Here is a 20,678-nt window from a genome sequence, read left to right as displayed (position 1 = left end):
CAGGTGGGACAGAGCAACCCTAAGTAACAACTTGAAGAACCCCTTTGAGGACGTTGTCTCGGTTTTGTTGAATTGATTTTCAAAATGCCCACTTAACTTCTAATTTGTATAGTTTAAACCTCAATAAGAGTCTGGACAGAAATGACTGCAATTTAAGGCTGTTTCTCCAAATTACATTACATGCAGATAGTCTAAAAAACCACATTGGTGTAAGATGGTTCTCATTTTTTTAACACTGCAGGAAAACACCAGCATCTTTCCATCAGTACTTTTTTCCTTCTCTGCAATTTAAACAAACACTCTCCTTTGGAAAAGACTCAGTTTACAAATTTTAGCCCTCCTTCACTCCCAGGTTGTACATGCCAAGACAAGACCAAGTCACTCACATTTTCCAATCTCATAAAAATGTCAAGAAATTACTTTTAGGCAATTTTCAGAATTCAAATAAATAATAATAATTTTTTAAAAAAAGTATTTTGCAGTCAATTCAACATCTGACATTCAGCCGCATGCAGCTAACCTTTGTGTTTCCCTTTTTTCTCCTTTCTGGTGCTGCCAGTCTGACAGCTCGCAGCTGCTGCCTTGGTTTTTTTAGTTGGTTTCGGAGCTTGGGCATCCACTACCACCTTTACATCTTCCTGTTCGGCCTCCTGCACTGCTTGAGAGATTCAGGGTACCCCACCAAAAAGAAAAACAGAGAGAGAGAGGAGAGAGAAAAGGGGGGGAAGAGAGGGGGGGGAGAGAGAGAGAGAGACAAGAGAGAATGAATTGAGAACTCTGTGAAAGCATAAAAGAGTAAGCAGACATAGCAGAGTTTGTTTGGTATTTCAGACAATGCATGCAGAGAGGAGAGTCAAATAAACCAGAATTTGCAAAGCTACAGTAAAAACCTGAAAGTGTTAGGTTAGCTGGGATGTATTTCCTAACATTTTTCCTCCTTCCAATAATGTATCAGCTCCTAACTTTCAGGCCAAAAGTGACATCAGAATATTAATGTGTTGCTAAGCTATTGTAGGAAGCACTTTTCCTCGTAGTAAAGCTCTGCCAGACTGATCATCAACAGTGGCAGCACGAAGGCAGAAAAATTTTCTTTAGACTTTGTAGTGCCTATGTTTAAAGCTACATCCTAACCCTGTAAACAAGGAATCATCAGAAGGTTTTTTTCAAAACACATCTTGCACAACTGTATATATCACAGTAAGATGAGTAGAATGGCCATGCATTTTGTGGTGAAACTATACCCAAGCTGAAATTAAAAACTCCTCCTACTTTGTAACATACACAAATTAATTAATTCCTTAGAAGTCTCAACATAATATGCATGGCATAAACTGTGAATGTCAGCATAATTCACGCAACACTAGTTGTTTTCAAAGTAAAAAAAGGCTTTATCATTTTCTAAAAGCATGACACACTTTGAGGTCAATATTTGAATCTGTGAAAGCAACACACACAATAACTCTTTCTTCTGGCCAGTCCAAGCCTTGAAGTGAAGTAATAGAGTTTACGAAGGCATAAAAGCAATTACCTCTGTGAAATACAAAAAGGAATCACCAAACTTCACACCCCGAACAAAACAACCTATAGGTGGGCACTAAGAGATTTTGGTGCCAGCTGCTGGTCACTGTCAATGCTAAGCCCCACTGACTTCAGGTGGTGACTGTGGTTTATCTCAGAGGAATGTCACCCTGGCACTTGGGGCCTCCCACCATCCCTTTCTTTTTCCCAAAACTAAAGTGCTTTCTTTAAAAGGATAAAAGAAGTCCACTAAGAAACCTTACTGGAAAGAACTGATTGCCCATAAAACTACTTTAAAAATATCACGACAAACTTCATAAACCACCAAAAGACCAAATGATGCTCAATGATGTGTGGATTGCCAGTAATCTCTCTTTGAAGAGGGAAATTCTCCCTAGGCTTCTGGTCTGTGAGGCAACTTCCCTTCATACGCATGAATAGCAATAGAAACAGCAACAAGACTCTCAGAGGAGTAAGATGAAATGGATTTAGTCATGTCTGTGTAGACTGTAGCTTACAAACTCACAGCTACCCTCCCCAGCACAGCAATCTGTTATGGATAGCACCACATTCACAACACAATGAGCATCTGAGGCACTTAATACACACACCCTCCTTTTCTTATTACACAGAGAAAGAGTTCAAGCTTTACAGAGAATATACATTAACTTGACTAAAAGCCCAAAGAAACAGCTTGTCACTGCCCAACTCCTCATTCCTGTCTTTATCATACACTAATTACAAGACTGCAGTCCCTTTGCTGAGCGTAAAGGAGCACTGGAAATGAATAAGACATAACCAAAGGAGTAAGCACACAGGACGCCAGGGAAAATGGCACATAAGAACAGTACACTGGGTCCTATTTCCATGGGCATGGCAGCCTCGGACTAAGCAGGCAACCAAAGAGTCCCCGCTCCACAGTCTTTAAATAGGTGTGATTTGCCAACCCAGCAATCTACCCCGTATTTGTAGCTCAGCCTCTCTTTAAAAACTAGGGTGTGTTCTTTCAGTTGTTTTAAAGATGATCATCCACATTATAATTAAATTCAGTACTTTACAAATGACCTATATTAAATGGCCAGACAGTTCTCTAAATCGTTTTAAATATGGCCATGCTCATTCACTCAGATGAAGCATCATTTACTTGGTCCAAAGCAATGATTAATCAGCAAAGGATGAAACAATCCGATATTGTTAATTGAAAAATTAAAGACTTATCTTCACTATCTTGTCAGCTATCCTTTGATCTAACAAGTAAAAGCCTGAAGCTTTTTGAATTACTTTTGTCTCATAACTTTCAGCAAGAGATATCTGACTGTAAGTACAGTGATGGAGCTTCAAAGGACAGAGAAGGAAATATTTACATTGCTTTACTCTATAAGGCAGAGAACAAGATTTCAGTACAGCAGCCATTTTGAGCATATACCATCACTCCTGTCTATGGTAAACAGGACTTTCAGACATAAGTGACGGAAGCTGCAAAATAAGATTTAAACCATCAATGTGGAGATACTGCAGCTGGCTTCATGAAGGAATTGGCACAGAATTTCCTGTTTCTACAGGATGCTTTTCTGAGCTCTACCATTACATTTAAAGCACCACCTCTAAAATAAATCCAAATCGAATCCCAAAATACCATCTCCACCACAAAACCATCTTATTCTTAGCTACTAACTACTCGGCAAATAGCAGAACTAGGTAAGGCTCGTCCACTCACTAATATTTTCTCTTGTGACTGCAGGTATCAAAGAAATTATGTAGTTTTGCTACTGACCGTACAAATTCAGTTCAGGACAGCACTGCGTTCCAGGAGACTTGGCTACGTACTTCCATTTAAGCACAGGGTAAACACTGGTCTCCCCTGCCCGTCAGCACTAATCCCCCCAAACACCGCCCACGTAAGCGCTGCCCACTGCAGCATGGCAGGGAGTGAAGTTTATACCGTGCAGCAGCTCCCCTGAACAGGGCCGGTCACTACTTCAGTCCTTGCAGAGGAGTGGGCAATGGGCTATCTTCTGAAGCCTGCCGACCTACAGAGAGAGGTCTGTGGGCCTACCTTGCTCAGTGGCTCCGGCAGATTTAGATGTGGAGCAAAGTAAAAAATTCTATTTTCTGTTTCCAGTGCTTTCTCCTGCCCTGGAGAGTTGCAAGAACAGCCATTTCTAATACCCTCCATACTCACTCCGCAGCTGGTCATTAGCATGTGAAGCTTTGAACTTATCAAACCAGCACTCCTTCGAGTCTGTCTTTCTGGAGATAAGGAATTCGTAGAGGCAATATTTATCGCCAACCATGTTGTCAGGGGATCAAATGTCTTCCCCTCTGCCCTCTACTACATCTTTGGATCACTAAGTAACAGTCTGACAAGAATTCCCCTTCTCAGCAGGATGGGAACCTCGAGGCAAACTCTAACCTGCATTCTCCACAGACTCTAGACAGCCCCATAAAACAATTTACAGTTCCCTGCAAGAAAGCCTGAATAAAAAAATGAGATAAACTGGCCTCCCTAGATAATATTCACTGATATGACAATATGATTATGTCCTTAGTTGGATGTTAAAAAGTTAAAAACAATGATAGGCAGTACCACAGGATAAATAAATTAAGAACCTTAAATGCAGCTATACAGGGATGGAGTTTCAAAGACTGTCACTCAAAAATGCATTGATTTCAGTACAAAAAGAAATTTAGGCAACTTTAAACGTCCCCATTGATAGTTATCTTAAACAACAGGAGACTACATATGAAAATCTAGCCCGACACTCCATAAGCCCCATCCCAAATTATTAAAATCTTCACTTAAAAAAAAATCCCACAGATTTTCCTTTTCTATTAGAATTATTTGTTTGTACTAGAATTTGCATTTAGACAAGACAAAAATGGAAGAGCATGTGTTGCCACAAGACAGAATTCCAAAGAGCAAATAATGCTGGACTCTCAGATCTGGTGTTTCATTCTCATTTGGACTCGTAAGAAACAGTTTTGAGATAAATGGCAAGCTCTCAAATAAAACAATGACATGATTTTAATTTTAGTGTTATTCATCCATGTTCATTAAATCAAGTACTGACTACTAACCTCAATACAGTATTAGAAAAAAATACTTTTGTGGTGACAGAAAAGAGCACAGATTGCAATATTAATTCAGGACCTGAGCTGAAAAGAGGAACAACAAACAAATAGTCTATTAGCATAGTACAAGGTGAGTGTAGAAGAACTTGCATCAAAGCAGAGAGGGGCAGTGTCCTGGCTTTGCCTTCCATCACCAATGGCCTAACTGCTAAAAGTGAGAAAAAGAAGCCTCTCCCACAAATCAGTTCTGTGTTGGACAACACTGCATGTTACAGGGATAAAGGTACAACACACAATCAAACAAAAGGATGAAATCTGTAAGTAAGTGAGTAATCTGTGATGCAGACAACACCTAACTGAAAAAAAAAATATTGAAAGATAGTTATCCACACATGTTTATATGAGTGAATAAAATGAAAAGCATGTTTTTTCATCTGGCCCTCATGATGAGAAGTTCACACAGGAAATTAGTTTCAAAGTAGCATGCAATGAAAATGCAGATTTTTTTTTTCCATTTGCATGACCATTTTTCTTGATATGAGTGCTTGCACACTCTTATGATCTTAGAGAAAGAAGGAAACAAACAAAAAAATTTATGAATCACAACTTACCAATCTCTATCACATAAAAATGCCATGTGCTAAAAAAAAAAAAACTGGTTTTGATCAGTACAGTATGCAAAGAATGAAGTGAGTGAAAAATCACAAAAAGAAAAAAAAAACTTTAAGTGGATACATTAAAAATTTGTGCAGTCTGTCTGGAAAACACCTTAAGTAGAAAGAGGCTGAAACAGACAATGAGGTATGCGAGGCAAATCATTGGCTTAACTGTATAAGGCAAATATTCATTCTATTTACCAACATCCTCTCAACAGTAAAAGTGAAATCCAGAATGAGTACCATGCAAAGAAAGATAAACTGCAGTTCAGTCAGGATGTACCTTAACAAATCAATGCAAATTCGTTGTGCTTTTCTTACTGTTGCCTGAGATGCTCCTGTGTTTCACTGTCAGAATGGCTTGCTCTCTTTCTTTGTAAAGTTCTAGCCTTAGTGAATCTTGCTGCTTATTTGGGCTGTCATTCATTATTACTTTATTTAATCAACTTAGATTCTGAACTGGTCTAGTATTTCCACAGTCATCTAAAAGACGCTGGATTCTATCAGAAATATTCGGAAGATGGGCAAACCCACTATATTTTACAATGCAATGAAATAAAATTAGTTAAATACAAGGGCCTGAATTAGGGCAAGGACTCTGGTATGTTAGTTACTATTTAATCACATGCAAAGATTTGATTTCTGCTTCAAAATGCTTATAATCAAAGGCATTACCCCTGCAGCTAGTAACTTACAGTCAAATTCCAGATTCCAAAAAAACTTGTATCGCCCATAAATTCCCTATGGCTCCTTGCAGTTTATGTATCTAACACTGATGTGTTGACCAGGCTGATTTTACAAAGGTGAAAATACTTGTGAAACTGAATGTGAACGGGCTGAGAAAAAAGGAACAAGTGTACGTGAGAACCTGGTACTGCTTAAGGACATTATTAAAAGCTCATTGCTATAAGGAGATTCCCTCAGAAAGAACAAAGGAAGGAATTAAACAAAAGATGCTTCTTAACCCCCACATATCTGCTGTCTGACTCTGGGGAGGGGGAAAGAAAAGGGAGCATGTGAAATGGAGAGTTAATAGCAATGAATTAGGCTCTGGGAAAGCAGACGGCTAATAAGGAAAGCTAAAATTAGCCATGAAAAACCTATGCCAGGAAGATTAAGGACAGTAAGAAATTACATAATTCTTTTATGTATGGCGGCCCTGAGGGCACGAGTAGGCTTTAATTGCCCTGACGAGCCTCCCTGGGGGCTTCCACCCACCCCCTGCCCCTGGGCTCTCTTCCAGCTCAGCCCGGGGCTATGCTGTAGGTACGCTGCTGCCCCGCTCTGCCTCCGGGGAGGACCCCGGCGCCATGCTAGAGGTGGCTCATCTGCTCGATGGACCCCTCGTACGTACGCTGCTGCCTTGTCTCCTGGCCCTGTCTCCTTTCTGCCCGGACTGGCACCCTGCAGGGCCCTGGCCCCAGTTCATCCCTTGGCGTGTCTGGGACGGCCGAGAACCCCGTTAGCAGCAGCCGGCTCTGCCCGCCGTGTTCGAAGCCTGTGGGATGGAGCTCCATCTGCGAGGGCATTGCCCGTGCTTGGGGTCACCCTCACCTCCTGGCCCTGCTGCTCCCGGACACTGAGGTTGTCACGGACAGAAAATAATGGCTAGTTTTGAAGTAGTAACTGAAAGTAAATACGCTTTAAGTGGGACTTTAAAGCAAAGAGAAGGGAGTTTTTCAAGCAATTGTGAGCAATTGCCTCTAAACTTCTTTCTCAAATCTTCCAGTACCAAGAACCACAAGAAGACCTCTAAACGACTTGCTACCCACTGCTCTCTGATTGTTGCTGCTGGGTTAGTTTGGTTTTTTTTCGAAATGTATTAGCGCAGTAAGGACTGCTGATAAATCAAAAAAAGATGCTTCCCCTTTAGACGAAGGTGAAGAGACTGCGGCTGAAAGGGAGATTTCAGAATATATGCTTATTGGAAGTTAAGTATTTTGCCCACATGATACTTGGAGTGCTGCCTGATCTCTCAGTATTAATAGTCTTGTGCACAGAACATTCCTTGCTATCTTCAAAAAATAAACTAATACCTTCTCATTTCAAGGTCAGTGGAAAACAGGGATGGCGAGACAGTGTTTTGATGAACACGCAAATATATGCTTTTTTTAAATGAATGGTTAACTGATGCCATCTTAGGAAGTTGACATCTTGATACTCATCAGAAAACTCTCTCTCATCATTCATGGTAAAGGAGCAGAATGACACATCAAATTTAACAATCCAGAGCTATGACTTGTCATCAGAAGTCTATTCAACACACCACACAACCATTGCATCTAGATGTGCTGCCAAATGTCAAAGGAGGAAAGTAAGAAAGTAATTTTGCCTTTTTACACATGGTTAATCTAAATCTCTAAATTGGAAGTTGCCATGAAAATTACTCTGAGAGTATCTAATTGAAAACATTTTTAATTTCAAGTCTTTAAAAAAAAAAGCCACAGCTGCAACGAAGTATGGTAATATTAATGAAAGCATATCTGGCACTCATTCAAATCTCCGCCTTCCTCAGTGCTGTGAAAAGAAAAATCGCTCCCCAATGGAAATTCACCATTTTCACAGAAGTAAAATTACTCTTCTCTGTAAAAATGGTCTTTCATCATTTGCATTAGATGTAATTAAATAATGTAATTAAATTGCTGCAGTAACTAGTGTATCTCTGCGTGCTATTTGGCTCGAGGAATGCTCAGTATGTATTTGCAATCCAGACTGAAAAGAACTGTACTCATAGCAGAATTTTGCAATATCATATCAGGCTAAAATGTTTGCTCAGGTTTTCAACAAACTTCACAAAATAAGTGGTGTAGAGATACATGAAAACAAACCAGCAGATGCAACTGTGATGCATTACACAATGGCAAGTAAAATTTAATAAAAACTTCAAACAAACAGGTAGCAATATGTCCTTATGAAGGACACTGAATCAAAAATAAACAAGAACACAAGAAAGAGAAGACAAAGCAATTTGTAAGAGAACTCTCCTACACGGAGGGATTAAATTTATTCCAGTGAATAAATGACTTTGTTGTCTTTTATATACAACGTGAACTTAATAGCAATACAAAATGTTGTTACTGGTTATTATTTTGCTATTTAGAATGATGAAATAGCGATGAAGTTGTATTTGGTACTGCAAGAGAGAGGCATTATTTGTAATTGTAACAACTGGAGCCAAACATCATGGAAGTTAATGGAAGGATACCTATTGCTTGAAATGGCAGGCAGATAATTTAGGGTCTAACCTACAAGTGTGGTCCCAAAACTATATTAATACCTTCATTTTGGGGGTGATGGAAGGACACTGCATTCATCATTTTACATGAACACTTTCTGTTACCTCCATATACTCAGCTTTGTCCCAGATTTATCTAGAAATGCTGCCGTGAAACTATTACTCCTACTAGCGTGCCTATGTTCCTAGATGCACAGATTATAAAACAAAAGGTTCTGTTCCCATGAAATATATCTCTATAATCCTTTCCAAGTAACAAAAGCAATTTCCTGTACGCTTGGTCCTACCTGATCTACAGATGCTGACAGGCAAGCACTGCATTACCACTGGCTAATACTCCAGCTCAAACTAACCACTCATGGACCAGACTGCCAAGGATTCATTTTATCTCGAGTTGGCCTTTCCAACTTAATTCATGTCCATTCCCACAGATAAGTCAAATGCTTTTGTTGTTGTTAGTTAATTAGGCATTATGCCAACAACGAAAAGGTTTTAGGAAGATATACCACATGCAAGTCATTTACAAGCAACAGGATCTGAAAACTTTTACCTGTAGGTGCAATATGGGCAGGGATTGAGAAGAAATGATCTCTCTGGAGACTTGTGCGTGGTGAATTCTGCACCCATCTCCTTAAAAGTCTCAGGGCACCCAGAAGAATTGCTAGTAACACTTGGCAGGGAGCAGAGATACCATTTCATCCTACCAACACGTCACCTCTCTGCTTTGAAGGTATCTAAGAAAAAATTACGGTGATCCTGGCAATACTCCTCCTTACTCTGTGGAGACATGCTTTCAGCAGAGCCATTTTGCTATTTATTAAACTAACAAAAAAGAAACTCAAGAGCCCTGTACATGCTCAGTTTCACACTGAATTAAACTGGTCCCAGCATTTTCAATCCTCAGCAACACAAGTGTAGGAAAGCCACATTGGTATTATCCCCTTTGTGAGCTGCCCCAGCTGAGCTCAGTCACAGCCCTTAATTAACATCCCTCCATCCTATTGCATCTAACATTTATTTGCACTTCCCTTCAGCTCCAAGCTAGATGAAGCAAAATACACATGCAGCCAGAGGACTACCAGCAATCACCCTGCAACTCCCTGCAGAGGTTCCAAAGCAGCCAAGGACACCTTTATATGGAAAAACATATGATCAGCTTAAGTAGTGAAATACGCTGTTACACTATATCTACCTACAAATAGCTCACCAGGTGATATTCTATTCCAGAACAAAAGTGACTGACTTTTTACTCCACACTCTGATAATTATTCTGGAATGAAATGAGGTTTTATTCCAGAGTAGAGTTGCCCACCAGGGAACCACTGCAGCACAGATAACTGCATCAGAATAAGCTATGGCAGTGTATGAAAGAAAATTTCCCAGCACAGAAAGCCTAACATCTCAGAATTGCTGAGATGTTATCTCTGACCTACTTTGCTCAAAGTACCATAGAGATATCTCCACACAGGCATCCAATTATTTGTTGAAATCAACAAGTACTTTTGTGCTACACAGAATTAGTACAAGCTAAAAAAGAGAGTAGAGGAAGATGATTGGCGGAAAGAAGTGTTCTTTTTGTAGCATTTGCGGTACAGGAATTGATTTCACAAACATGCTCATCCAAGCAATGTAGTTCATTCAGTAGACCATCAACTCCCATCAAAGAGTCATTCTTAACCTAAAATCAGCATGCCCATAACAGAAACAAATGAACGGAAAAGAGCAGAATAGTTCTTTAGAAACAGCCCAGCTGTCTCATGCATCCGACACTCCCACATACAAATGTTTTCATTGAAGGGGAAAAGAGTGCCAACCCTGAAGCTGAATACCATAGTTAAAAATGGCCATCAAAACCTAACTATGTACCATGCAAACACTGTAACCTAAAACACGACGCACGTTCCCAGAGAAGACCACACCAAAAAAGGATACTTCTGGAGTTCTTATAATATTTTCAAAAGCAATTCCTAATAAAGGATTTTACAAGGCAATAAAATACTTTACTAGGTAATTAAGTTCTCCTAAGGTGGCTTTTGCTAACTGCACAGCTTATTGCAAGGACAGCTGTCCCCAGGGATTAACAAACTCCAGGTTGAATATGAGAAACATTACTATATTTTTCTGCTTCTCTGAAACTTTGTGAAATATTGAAAGGGTTTGAGAGACAAATTTAGAACAAACTGATTTAAGAAGAATAAATTGGTAAATACTCCAGTAAATGGTGTGGTGTAATATTACAGGAAGGGTCACTTACCTTAAAAGCACAGTTAATCTCACTTAAGTCAGAAAGTCCACTTTGGTGCAAACTGTTGCAAAATTTAGCTCAGTTAGTGCAGATATGAAATTTGCTACCATTTATGGGACAGTAATGTCTGTTTCTCTGATCTGTGAAAATTAAAACCTTGTTCAACTCACATTACAGAAGGTTTAGTATACGACAGCACCTCTGTACCATAAGATACTATTTCTTAGAACAGTTCTTTACCTTTGATAAGCTATTGAGTGAAAGAGGAAAGAGAGAAAATTTCTGTTTTCTCTGATTAAAAAATAAAGAAAAACTAAAATTCTGTGCTAAATCAGATTCTTAGGTCAGACTGGAAAGAAATTCAGTTTCATCTTAAAAATCTTCCTCCCAGACCCTAAGAGAAAGACAGTAAAGAGAGATAAATATTACTAATGCTTTTAATATTTATTAGAAAAACATAATTAAAATAATACTAAGGGAAAAAATAATTCTCCATCTGAGATCACTTATGGGAGTCTATCTGCTTGCAGAAGCAAGATAAAAAAGGCCTATTATTAATGAAACCTTAACATTTAATCAATGCAATTTCCAGTTTCTAACAATAAATTCTGTAGCTGAAACCACACCAAAAAAATGCCACCAATTGCAAATCAGGGGTAGAGACTCCAAAACCTGCACTTCTCACAGCATGATTAGTTAGTCCAGTAAATATCTGCCATCTCCTTGTTGAAAGATGTGACCACCGACTGAAAATGAAATGACAGGGCAGACAAAAAGTATATCACGTGCAGTGTACTTGATAGAGATCTGAACTGAATGATGGATTAAGTTTTTGTTTGCTTGTTTAAGAGTAGGATACTGACTGGTTTGGGTTTTTTGTCCAGAGGTAGATTTACAAAGGCATCTAAGGTTTTGGGTTTTAGACATTAAACCATAAGTACTCTGCCACCTAGTAGCATTCCCAACCTGAAAACAGCCACCTGTGTTCCCAGTACCAGTAAGTTTCAGCTCCTGTCCCACCTACCCATCAATACTCAGGGAAGGAAGCCTTTTGCTATTGAGGCTTATGAATCCCTTACGAATCAAATTCAACTTAACGATCTGCAAAACAAGAAAATTTGAAAATTACTGTTCTCTATAACTCTTGGAGGTGTTAGCAACTTGGAACAAGACCTACAAGAGACACAACATAACAAGGGTTACCAAGCTTCCCTCTAGGAAATCCTGAGGAAAAGTATGCACCTACCCTCATTAGGGGGCCAACAAGCATGGGCCACATGAGGACAAAACTAAATAACGACTGGTTTCCTTAGGATTTATTTCTGATGATTAAATTCTTTGAAGTCTAACAATATAGAAATGGCATTATAACTTTTTCCCTATGGCTGTGATACCTGAAGTGTCTCTGTCCCTTCTGGGTTTTGTAATCTTTAATAAGGAAGGGTAGACCACACTGTACAAGCTTGAAATGTTCTTCTCTACCTACTCACCTATTTTAATGAACCTTGCAGAAACACAGTATCTTTGAAATTATTATATGCAAACTTTGGCTGAAATTAGTTAACAGGTTTCAAATTTATCATTAACACTGTCAGGCTTAAGCAAAATTATGTACAGAGGAATACATAGAGTGGAACAGCATAAGCTTTAGTTCAGTAGGAACCACGGCTGAAGACAAATATTCGTGGCAGACGGGACAAGCCACTCTCTCTTCCCCACAGCACTGAAATGGCAGCTAGTCACCTCACTCCCTCCTGTTAGGCTAGCATTGCAAGTTCTGACAGTTTTATCCCCAAACACAAGTGAAGGATATCAATTATTTACTAAAAAATCCCAAACAACAACCTTTGTTCTCATTAGCATAAATTTAACATGGAGAGCATCATACTATGACTTGCAGTAAATATACACACAATAGATCATATTCGTATACCATGATATATGGTGCTGCTGTTGCTGTTAAGATACGATTCAACCAATGGTGCTTGTTCTTCCGAATGTTTCATTCTACGTGTTCTTGTGCGACTGTCCACATTGGACTGAACCATTAATGGCTCCTGGCGCTTTTTTTTCTGCTTCTGTTCTAGCAATGCTCTCTGAGGAAAATACAAAGAAAAGCATCTGTTACTGGACTCCAAACAGTAGCAACGTATGATGACAAACAATGGATATCTTTACATTCTCCAGTCAGTGGCAGCAGTCGGCAAGTGGGATATTGGGTTATAGGAAATCTTTCCAAAAAAACCACAACCAACCCACTGCTAAAACACCTTCTGCTGAAAACAGCAAATAATGAAAACAGATCTTTCTGAGCAGTCTACCAGCTATCAGAGCTTCCTTGGAAATAATCCTTGGGAAAACAACAGTGTGAGAGTACTGGGTGTGAAGCAATGGGAGGGTAAGCAAGGGCATGAGGCAGAGATGCCAATTTAAGTTTCTGTAAATTAAAAGCAGGTAATCTGCAAACTAGAATCGAGTGATAATGCCGGACATGACCCTAATTTAACAACCATACAAGATGAAGTTTAATTAAACACTGGAATTTCTCAGCTAGGCCTGCTGAAAACCAAAACCTTCAGCATCCAATGGCACCATAGGCATCTCTCCCTTTGAGCCCTCTTCCACAACTTCAGAGAACTGAACTGTTAATTTTACTTATCCATTACCTTATGTATTGAGTTTGCGTGGCAAGGTTTTGGTAGCAGGGGGGTACAGGGGTGGCTTCTGTAAGAAGCTGCTACAAGCTTCCCCCATGTCTGACAGAGCCAATGCCAGCCGGCTCCAAGACGGACCCGCCACCGGCCAAGACCGAGCCCATCAGCAATGGTGGTAGTGCCTCTGGGATAACAGATTTCAGAAGGGGGAAAAAAAGTTGCTGGGGCACAGAAACTGCAGCCGGAAAAAGGAGTGAGAACATGTGAAAGAACGAACTCTGCAGACCCCCAGGTCAGTGAAGAAGGAGGGGGAGGAGGTGCACCAGGTGCTGGAGCAGAGATTCCCCTGCAGCCCATGGTGAGGAAGACCATGGTGAGGCAGGCTGTCCCCCTGCAGCCCATGGAGGTCCACAGTGGAGCAGATATGCACCTGCAGCCTGGGGAGGACCCCACGCGGGAGCAGGGGGATGCCCGAAGGAGACTGTGACCCCGTGGGAAGCCTGCACTGGAGCAGGCTCCTGGCAGGACCTGCGGACCCACGGAGAGAGGAGCCCAGGCTGGAGCAGGTTTGCCGGCAGGACTTGTGACCCCACGGGGGACCAACGCTGGAGCAGTCTGTGCCTGAAGGACTGCAGCCTGTGGAAGGGACCCACACTGGAGCAGTCTGTGCCTGAAGGACTGCACGCCATGGAAGGGACCCATGCTGGAGCAGTTCGTGAAGAACTGCAGCCCGTGGGAAGGATCCACATTGGAGAAGTTCGTGGAGGACTGTCTCCCGTGGCAGGGACCCCACGCTGCAGCAGGGGAAGAGTGTGAGGAGTCCTGCCCCTGAAGAGGATGAAGCGGCAGAGACAACGTGTGATTAACTGACCGTAACCCCCATTCCCCGTCCCCCTGCACTGCTGCGGGGAGGAGGTGGCAAGAACTGGGAGTGGAGTTGTGCCTGGGAAGAAGGGAGGGGTGGGGGGGAAGGTGTTTTAAGATTTGGTTTTATTTCTCATTACCCTACTCTGGTTTGATTGGCAATAAATTCAGTTAATTTTCTCCAAGTCGAGTCTGTTTTGCCCATGATGGTAATTGGTTGAGTGATCTCTCCCCGTCCTTATCTCGACCCGTGAGCCTTCTGTTATATTTTCTCTCCTCTGTCTAGCTGGGGAGGGAAGTGATAGAGCAGCTGCGTGGTGCTTAGTTGCTGGCTGGGGTTAAACCACGACACCTTACCATCTCTGTGCTCCTGTACAATGATTTTTTTGCTTCTAGAAAGGAGACGCACTAAAACTGAAGAATAAGAATGGAGAATGAACTCCTTCAGCTCCATAAGTTGTGTGGAACACCTCAACATGACTTCAAAATGATCGGAATTTAGTATAGGATTATGGCATAAACAGAAAGTATTTGAATTTGAAAATGAGATGCTGGTAGACACACAAGCTGATAAAACAATGGGAAAAGAAATGTATAGAAAAACATAAAATTAAACTCACAAGGTTTAACTATAAACGTGACAAAGTTTGTGAAAAGGGGACCACAGAAAAATCAAAGGAAAAGTGGAAACCTCAAACCCCACTAAAACTTGATGGCAAAATTCCCTGAGATTTCATGGCAGAAATTCTGAATTACTTTCTGGTACAAGTCATGTAGGAATATAGTAGCAAAATAGGGAACATAGCACATAGTGCCACTAGTTCACAGCCACAAGGGCTAAATCCCTGGAACAGAAGAAAAAGATGTAAAAACTTTGTGGTAAACCTCTGTTGGCTGGCATGTCTGCCAGAACCTCTTGTCCTTTCTGGTCCATCAAAGGGGTAACAAATACATTGTAAGTCAACTTAAAACAAGTCCGAGGCAGTGGAAATGAGAATCACTCAAACCACAGTTATAAGAAAAATTTTAAATGAAGTCAGACTTCTAAGCAAGCTGTAACCTCCACAGACCTCTCTTTTGCATTCCCTAATCAGAGGATGCAATTTTCTATCAATTACCAGATATACGTCAGTGATTTCATTACTCCAAGATCTAGACTTCAGAGAGCAAGAAGGTCCCCCTCCAAAATCTTACCTGCCTGTCAAGCTTCTGCTGACGCAGGCTGCTCCCCTCATCATCCAGAACACTGCAAAGACAAAGAGTACGTAATTGGAACAAATTTATCACTCAAAACAACACCTAACAGCAATCACTGGAGCAAACTCTTGCAGGAGTTTTCCATTTAAAACTCCCACTATGTTCCATGGAAGTTTGCCTGCCCTAACCTGCAAAAGTTGGCTCAAGAGAATTTAAATGCAGTCCATGAAAAATTGAAAAACTCTGGCTCACATAAACTTCAACAAATATATGTATTCAGCCAGTTCACAAAGAAATGCAAAATCCACAGTCTATGGCTTATTTTCTTCTCCACTGTCTTCTAATGCAAAATGTCAATGTATACAGCAACAGGGTTTGATTGCAAATTTGCATATAAAGCATATAAAAAGTGAGAAGAGTAAGAGAGCTGCTTAGCAACTCAGCAGTATTTAAAATTACATTAGGAAAATTAACTGTCTAATCTTCTGCACACTGAAAACCACAATTTATTCCTGAATATATGAAAAGTAACACTTATTCCCATGCACTTCAATTTTTAGAGACTGGCAAGACACACAGTATTGTGCACTGCCATATTTCTGCTAATTGTTGCTAGTTGGGAGATTAGCTCCTGCACATTCAATCATTTTCATTAATTAGATGGTAAAAACTAATGGCATTGAAATCAGAAAATTATTTTTGTGAAGTATTTTATCAAACTACTGACTACACTTTATTTTTCTGGAGAACAAAGCTCTCTCTTGTAAGAACATTATGGTTAAACATTGAAAATAGATAATTAAATCTTTTAAACTGTAATATATCATCTACAAGGAAAATAGTGCTATAGAACAATAAAACCCCAGCCTCTTACAAGTAGAATCCATTTTCTGTTACAACACATTTTTATAAAAGATTAGCCCCCTTTTTTATAATCACTCTTAACAATCAAAAAGATAAAAAGAAAAAATCCAGGACAAATGAACCTGGATTCTGACCTACATACAACCAAATTGTATTGCAATGGAAATTTCATAAAAAATGTGACTTTCCATGTATTAATAGATACTTTTTAGGAGACAGTAACATTATAGTAGAGTTAGACAGGACAGCTAATAAAGGCATGCAGAATGCCACCTTTCCAATGCCAGCATTATCAAAGACCTATAATTAAGCATTATTGGTAGCATCAGCCTTTTACAATTTATACTCACGTTGTATGTTACAAAAGGCTGATGTTCCACAGAGTGAAACTATGCTGTACAAGTACCTCAGGTATGAAATTACAGTCTCTTGTAGAGGTAATGTATTACTCATAGTCCACAAAAAAATTAAAGAAAAAAACCCTCACACTCACAAAAATGTTCTGCTTTACACCAAGCATTCTTCATTTGACAAATTACAGAAACAAGTTATAAAAAGAAGACACACATTCCTCCACGGTATACAATATCAGGTTTTTTTCAAGAGTGCTTCACTACAAATGCAATACATATTAAGTGCACTCCTAGAAAGTAAAACTACCCTAACAGATATCTTTGGCCAAACAATTGAGTAAAAGATGCCTGAGTATAAAGTTTCAGGCTTAATGGCCTGAACAAGTCCTCCTCATTTAAGACAATGCTTGAAAAAAGCCAAAACCACGCAATGATGCTAATACAGACCATAAGAACTGCAGAGGCAGCAGTGCATATATACAGCTCCAATACACAGAGAGGTCAAGAGCCAATATTGCTCCACTCCACCAGTCATTTGCAGAGCTAAGGAGAAAACTCTGATCTCTTCTCTCCTCTCATCTCCTGCTTTATAAATCAGACTATGCTGACTCCCTCACATATGTTAAATGAGCTATATATACACTTCTCAGACATTCCCATAAACCACCAGTTCAGTAATTATCTTTATGTGAATATAATGGTTTTCAGTATTATGCTAGATTGGCTATAATTCTAAATTCTCTGTCGCAGACAAGGTGTCTAAGCGCTCCAGATGACTCTAGCTTCCTCTGTTTTCCCATCACACTATATCCTGGCATAACACACTGCACGGAACAAGGGAGCAGGGAAACGTCCCCTGTCAGGTTCTAAACCTTACCTGTGACTCCCTAGGAAGACACAACAAGATAAATTCAGGTTCGGGTAAGCAAGCACAGCTCCCACAGGTCTCTTTATGCCCAATCTTACCACAGTAAACATGACATTTGAAGTAACACCACAGTAAACATCAGTCAGAGGAAGGGTGTGATTTGCATTGATTCAGCATTCCACGAATGCAAAGCAACTATCAGACACACTGCCAAAAAAATGGAACTCCATCCAAAAACTATGGATGCTGTAACGCTAGAACACCTCTCCATATTGCCCTTCTACTGCAAGACATTGTTTTTATAGCCTCTGAATATATGCAATCAAAGCTGACACCAGGAGCAGCATGGCTTGAAAACCAGCTGACAAGCTCGTCTGGAACTTCCTGGTCCTTCATTCTCTCACTTCATATTTTATAAGGTTCTGGGTAGTCTTCCACAATCCTCTTGTAAATATGCATTAACTACAAGCCTTGCATTATTTAAGCTATAACACTCAACACTATAATTGAACTCCAGTTTTCTTCACTGAGGTTCAGTAGAATAGTTACTTCAACAATTCTCTCCCCCTCCAGATTACCGGACTTGTATGAGAACGCCTTACTCCCACCAGACAGCCACACCACTCTTCTGAATCCTTCACAGTGTGAAAAACGCCTCATTACCACCAACTCTGCCTATTTTAACAGTTACCCAATGCCCGTATCACTGAAAAGCTGCAGTTCTGTCCTTTCTTGATGCCTAAATAATGTTTGTGCAAGTCCAAATAAAAAGAGGATCCAATTTAGCCTACATATTGCTCTGCTATAATAGCAGAGCACTTCAGTTTGAGACTGTGTATATAAATAAAATATTAGCCTAACAAAGTATGTTAATATTTTCCACAGGACTAGTGGACCTTGGAGTTGCTGATTAGCAGCCAATACTTCACATTTCCTGCTTTTCAATAGAACAACTCTCCTGAGACTGGGTGACTTCCAAGATTTGCCATTAAGGGACATCAGGGTGTTAATAAATACATAAATAAATAAGTAAATAAGTAACATAACCTCTGTTTCCGTAGCAATTCCACCAGGCCCTCACTCTTTCTGCCTTGAAAAACATCTGCAGCGGACTCTGAGATGCAAGTGTGTAACCACTACTGACCCTTTTTCTCACGCTTCAGTGAAACCTTGCAGAAAGACTTAGCAGATGATCTTGCCACAGCATCTGGCAGGCCATGCACTCTGACAAATGCTCCAGCGTCCAAGAGCTGAAATCCAGAGAATGTACCCTTTTCTTTCTTTGGAAAACAGAAAAGTCTAGGAGCAGAAGCACGGCCTTTGCCCTTCCTGGTCTTTAAAAAGAACAGAAATCGATCGCTGTTTGCTCCGCAAGAGTTGTGCATGTGGTGAGGACCCAGCCTATCCTGCCCAGTTTCAGAAGTGGCCATGGTTTTGTTGCTCAGCGGTCCAAATAACTGAGATGGTCAGAGACTAAAGGCCCGGTACAGTGGAAAAAACTATGGCTGTGACATGGCAGGACCACTACAGGAAATAACCTCATAGAGCATGAGGCTTTTAGAACAATTCTGCCTACATGTTTGATGTGATGCTAGAAAATCCCAGCAGCAGCATGAAACTCGGTCAGTCTTAATAGAGAAATAAAACTTTACCATTCATGAAAATTGAATTATTGAAGGGAACGCATACATATTAGCAATCTGCTGAGCGTGCTGAAGCATCCTGAAGATCCAGCGTGGTTCATTTTTGCTCCTATTTAATCAAGTATCATGTATCCACCTGGCATCTTGGCTATGGTTTTGACCCATTTAAAACAAAAAGCAATTTCACACTATATATAATATTGTAAACAGTGCTTCAGGTCTGCGGTAATAGTCTAGTCCAAATGCAGTTAACAAATCAGAGCTTGTATATATTTCCTTGTAGATAATTATCCAGGGAAGACCCATCCATCTATACATAACTCGAACAACCCACCCATTAGAGCTTACTGGATGTTGGGCTTAAGAAGTTAACCATATAGCTATATATTGTAAAGATTCATATTAGCAGCCTGGACGAATGCTCACAGAGACTTAAGTATTAAATTTAGATAGCATTACTTTCAAATTTTAAACATGGCATTTGATTCAAATATCCCAACCTCCTATTTTCTAAAGGGAAATATATGAAATGAACAATCACTTTTTTGCCAAAGTATTACTTTTCATACCACCTTTTTAAGACACAAAATCTATTTTACAGAGACAGTTTCAACATTAAATTCAATTTACACAAAAATAACCAGGCTTTCTACACTGCTGCATGTCATAATGAAGACCAAAATATAAGCAAGAATTTTAGTATTCTAAGCTCTTCATAATCTGTATTCCTTAAAAATCATTTAGAGAGAAGCCCAAGGCCAATCACGTTTTAAGCATGAAGCTTTGTGATTACATGAAGCTCCACAATTTACTTCTGAGATGAAGGAGAAGATTCTGTAAATCAAGATCTTGCTACATTTTACTGTAATTCCACATGGACTGATTTCAATTTAAGTAAAATCAGAAAAGCCTTAATTCAAACAACACATTTCACAGCAAGTACTTCACCTTTACTCTTTGAATATGCAAACTGCTCACATTTCAGTAAGCCATTGCAAGAAAAAAGAATTAAGAAGAAATGTTTTCAATTAGAATGTGCAAAATGCATGTAGTTGCTGATTTTTTTTTAAAGGAAAAAAGTCTGACACAGTAAACCAGCTCTATTGTTTCTGCCTGACAAATGAGGCAATGTTTTTGTTCCTTCCTGACACTGCTTCATAAAGGAACATTTTCCTTGACAATAACTTTTTTACCAGGACAAAGGTCCAAAATCATTATCTATCACATCTCTGCAGCCCAGCACTAATTGCAGTGAGAAGTGTTCCTGGTCAAACAAGCAAAGACACATATTACCACTACACTTTCATACACTGTTTAAAAGTGTCACCCTTGCACTTTCTGCTGCTTCATGATAATACATTACTAACAGCAGCACCCAAAAACTCTACACGAAATCAGGGACCTTTGCACAAGCAAAATTCATGTACATAGTCAGGGAAAATTCCTGAAACAAACCGTTCACTTTATAAAAAGATGAGGAATTGGATAAGAAAATAAACCAGAAGCAAT

General features: G+C 39.9%; 1 protein-coding gene across 6 annotated transcripts in view; it reads right to left on the bottom strand.

Annotated features, from left to right (window-relative positions):
- Positions 1-20,678, bottom strand: part of TUB (TUB bipartite transcription factor) — a 168,126-nt gene that overhangs the window by 31,758 nt on the left and 115,690 nt on the right. For 2 of the 6 annotated variants that reach the window (XM_052810451.1, XM_052810453.1), the window contains exons 2-4: positions 15,439-15,490; positions 12,660-12,822; positions 521-658 (exon numbers count right to left, since the gene is read on the bottom strand). In XM_052810451.1, coding sequence (XP_052666411.1) covers positions 521-658; positions 12,660-12,822; positions 15,439-15,490 — 353 coding nt within the window. The remainder of the gene's footprint in view (positions 1-520; positions 659-12,659; positions 12,823-15,438; positions 15,491-20,678) is intronic. The other 4 variants (XM_052810452.1, XM_052810454.1, XM_052810456.1 and 1 more) reach the window with 2 other exon arrangements.

The sequence above is a fragment of the Harpia harpyja genome, chromosome 16, assembly GCF_026419915.1.
Source record: "Harpia harpyja isolate bHarHar1 chromosome 16, bHarHar1 primary haplotype, whole genome shotgun sequence".
NCBI lineage: Eukaryota > Metazoa > Chordata > Aves > Accipitriformes > Accipitridae > Harpia > Harpia harpyja.
The sequence above is the reverse complement of the archived record's forward strand: the minus strand, read 5'-3'. Positions and strand labels throughout refer to the sequence as shown.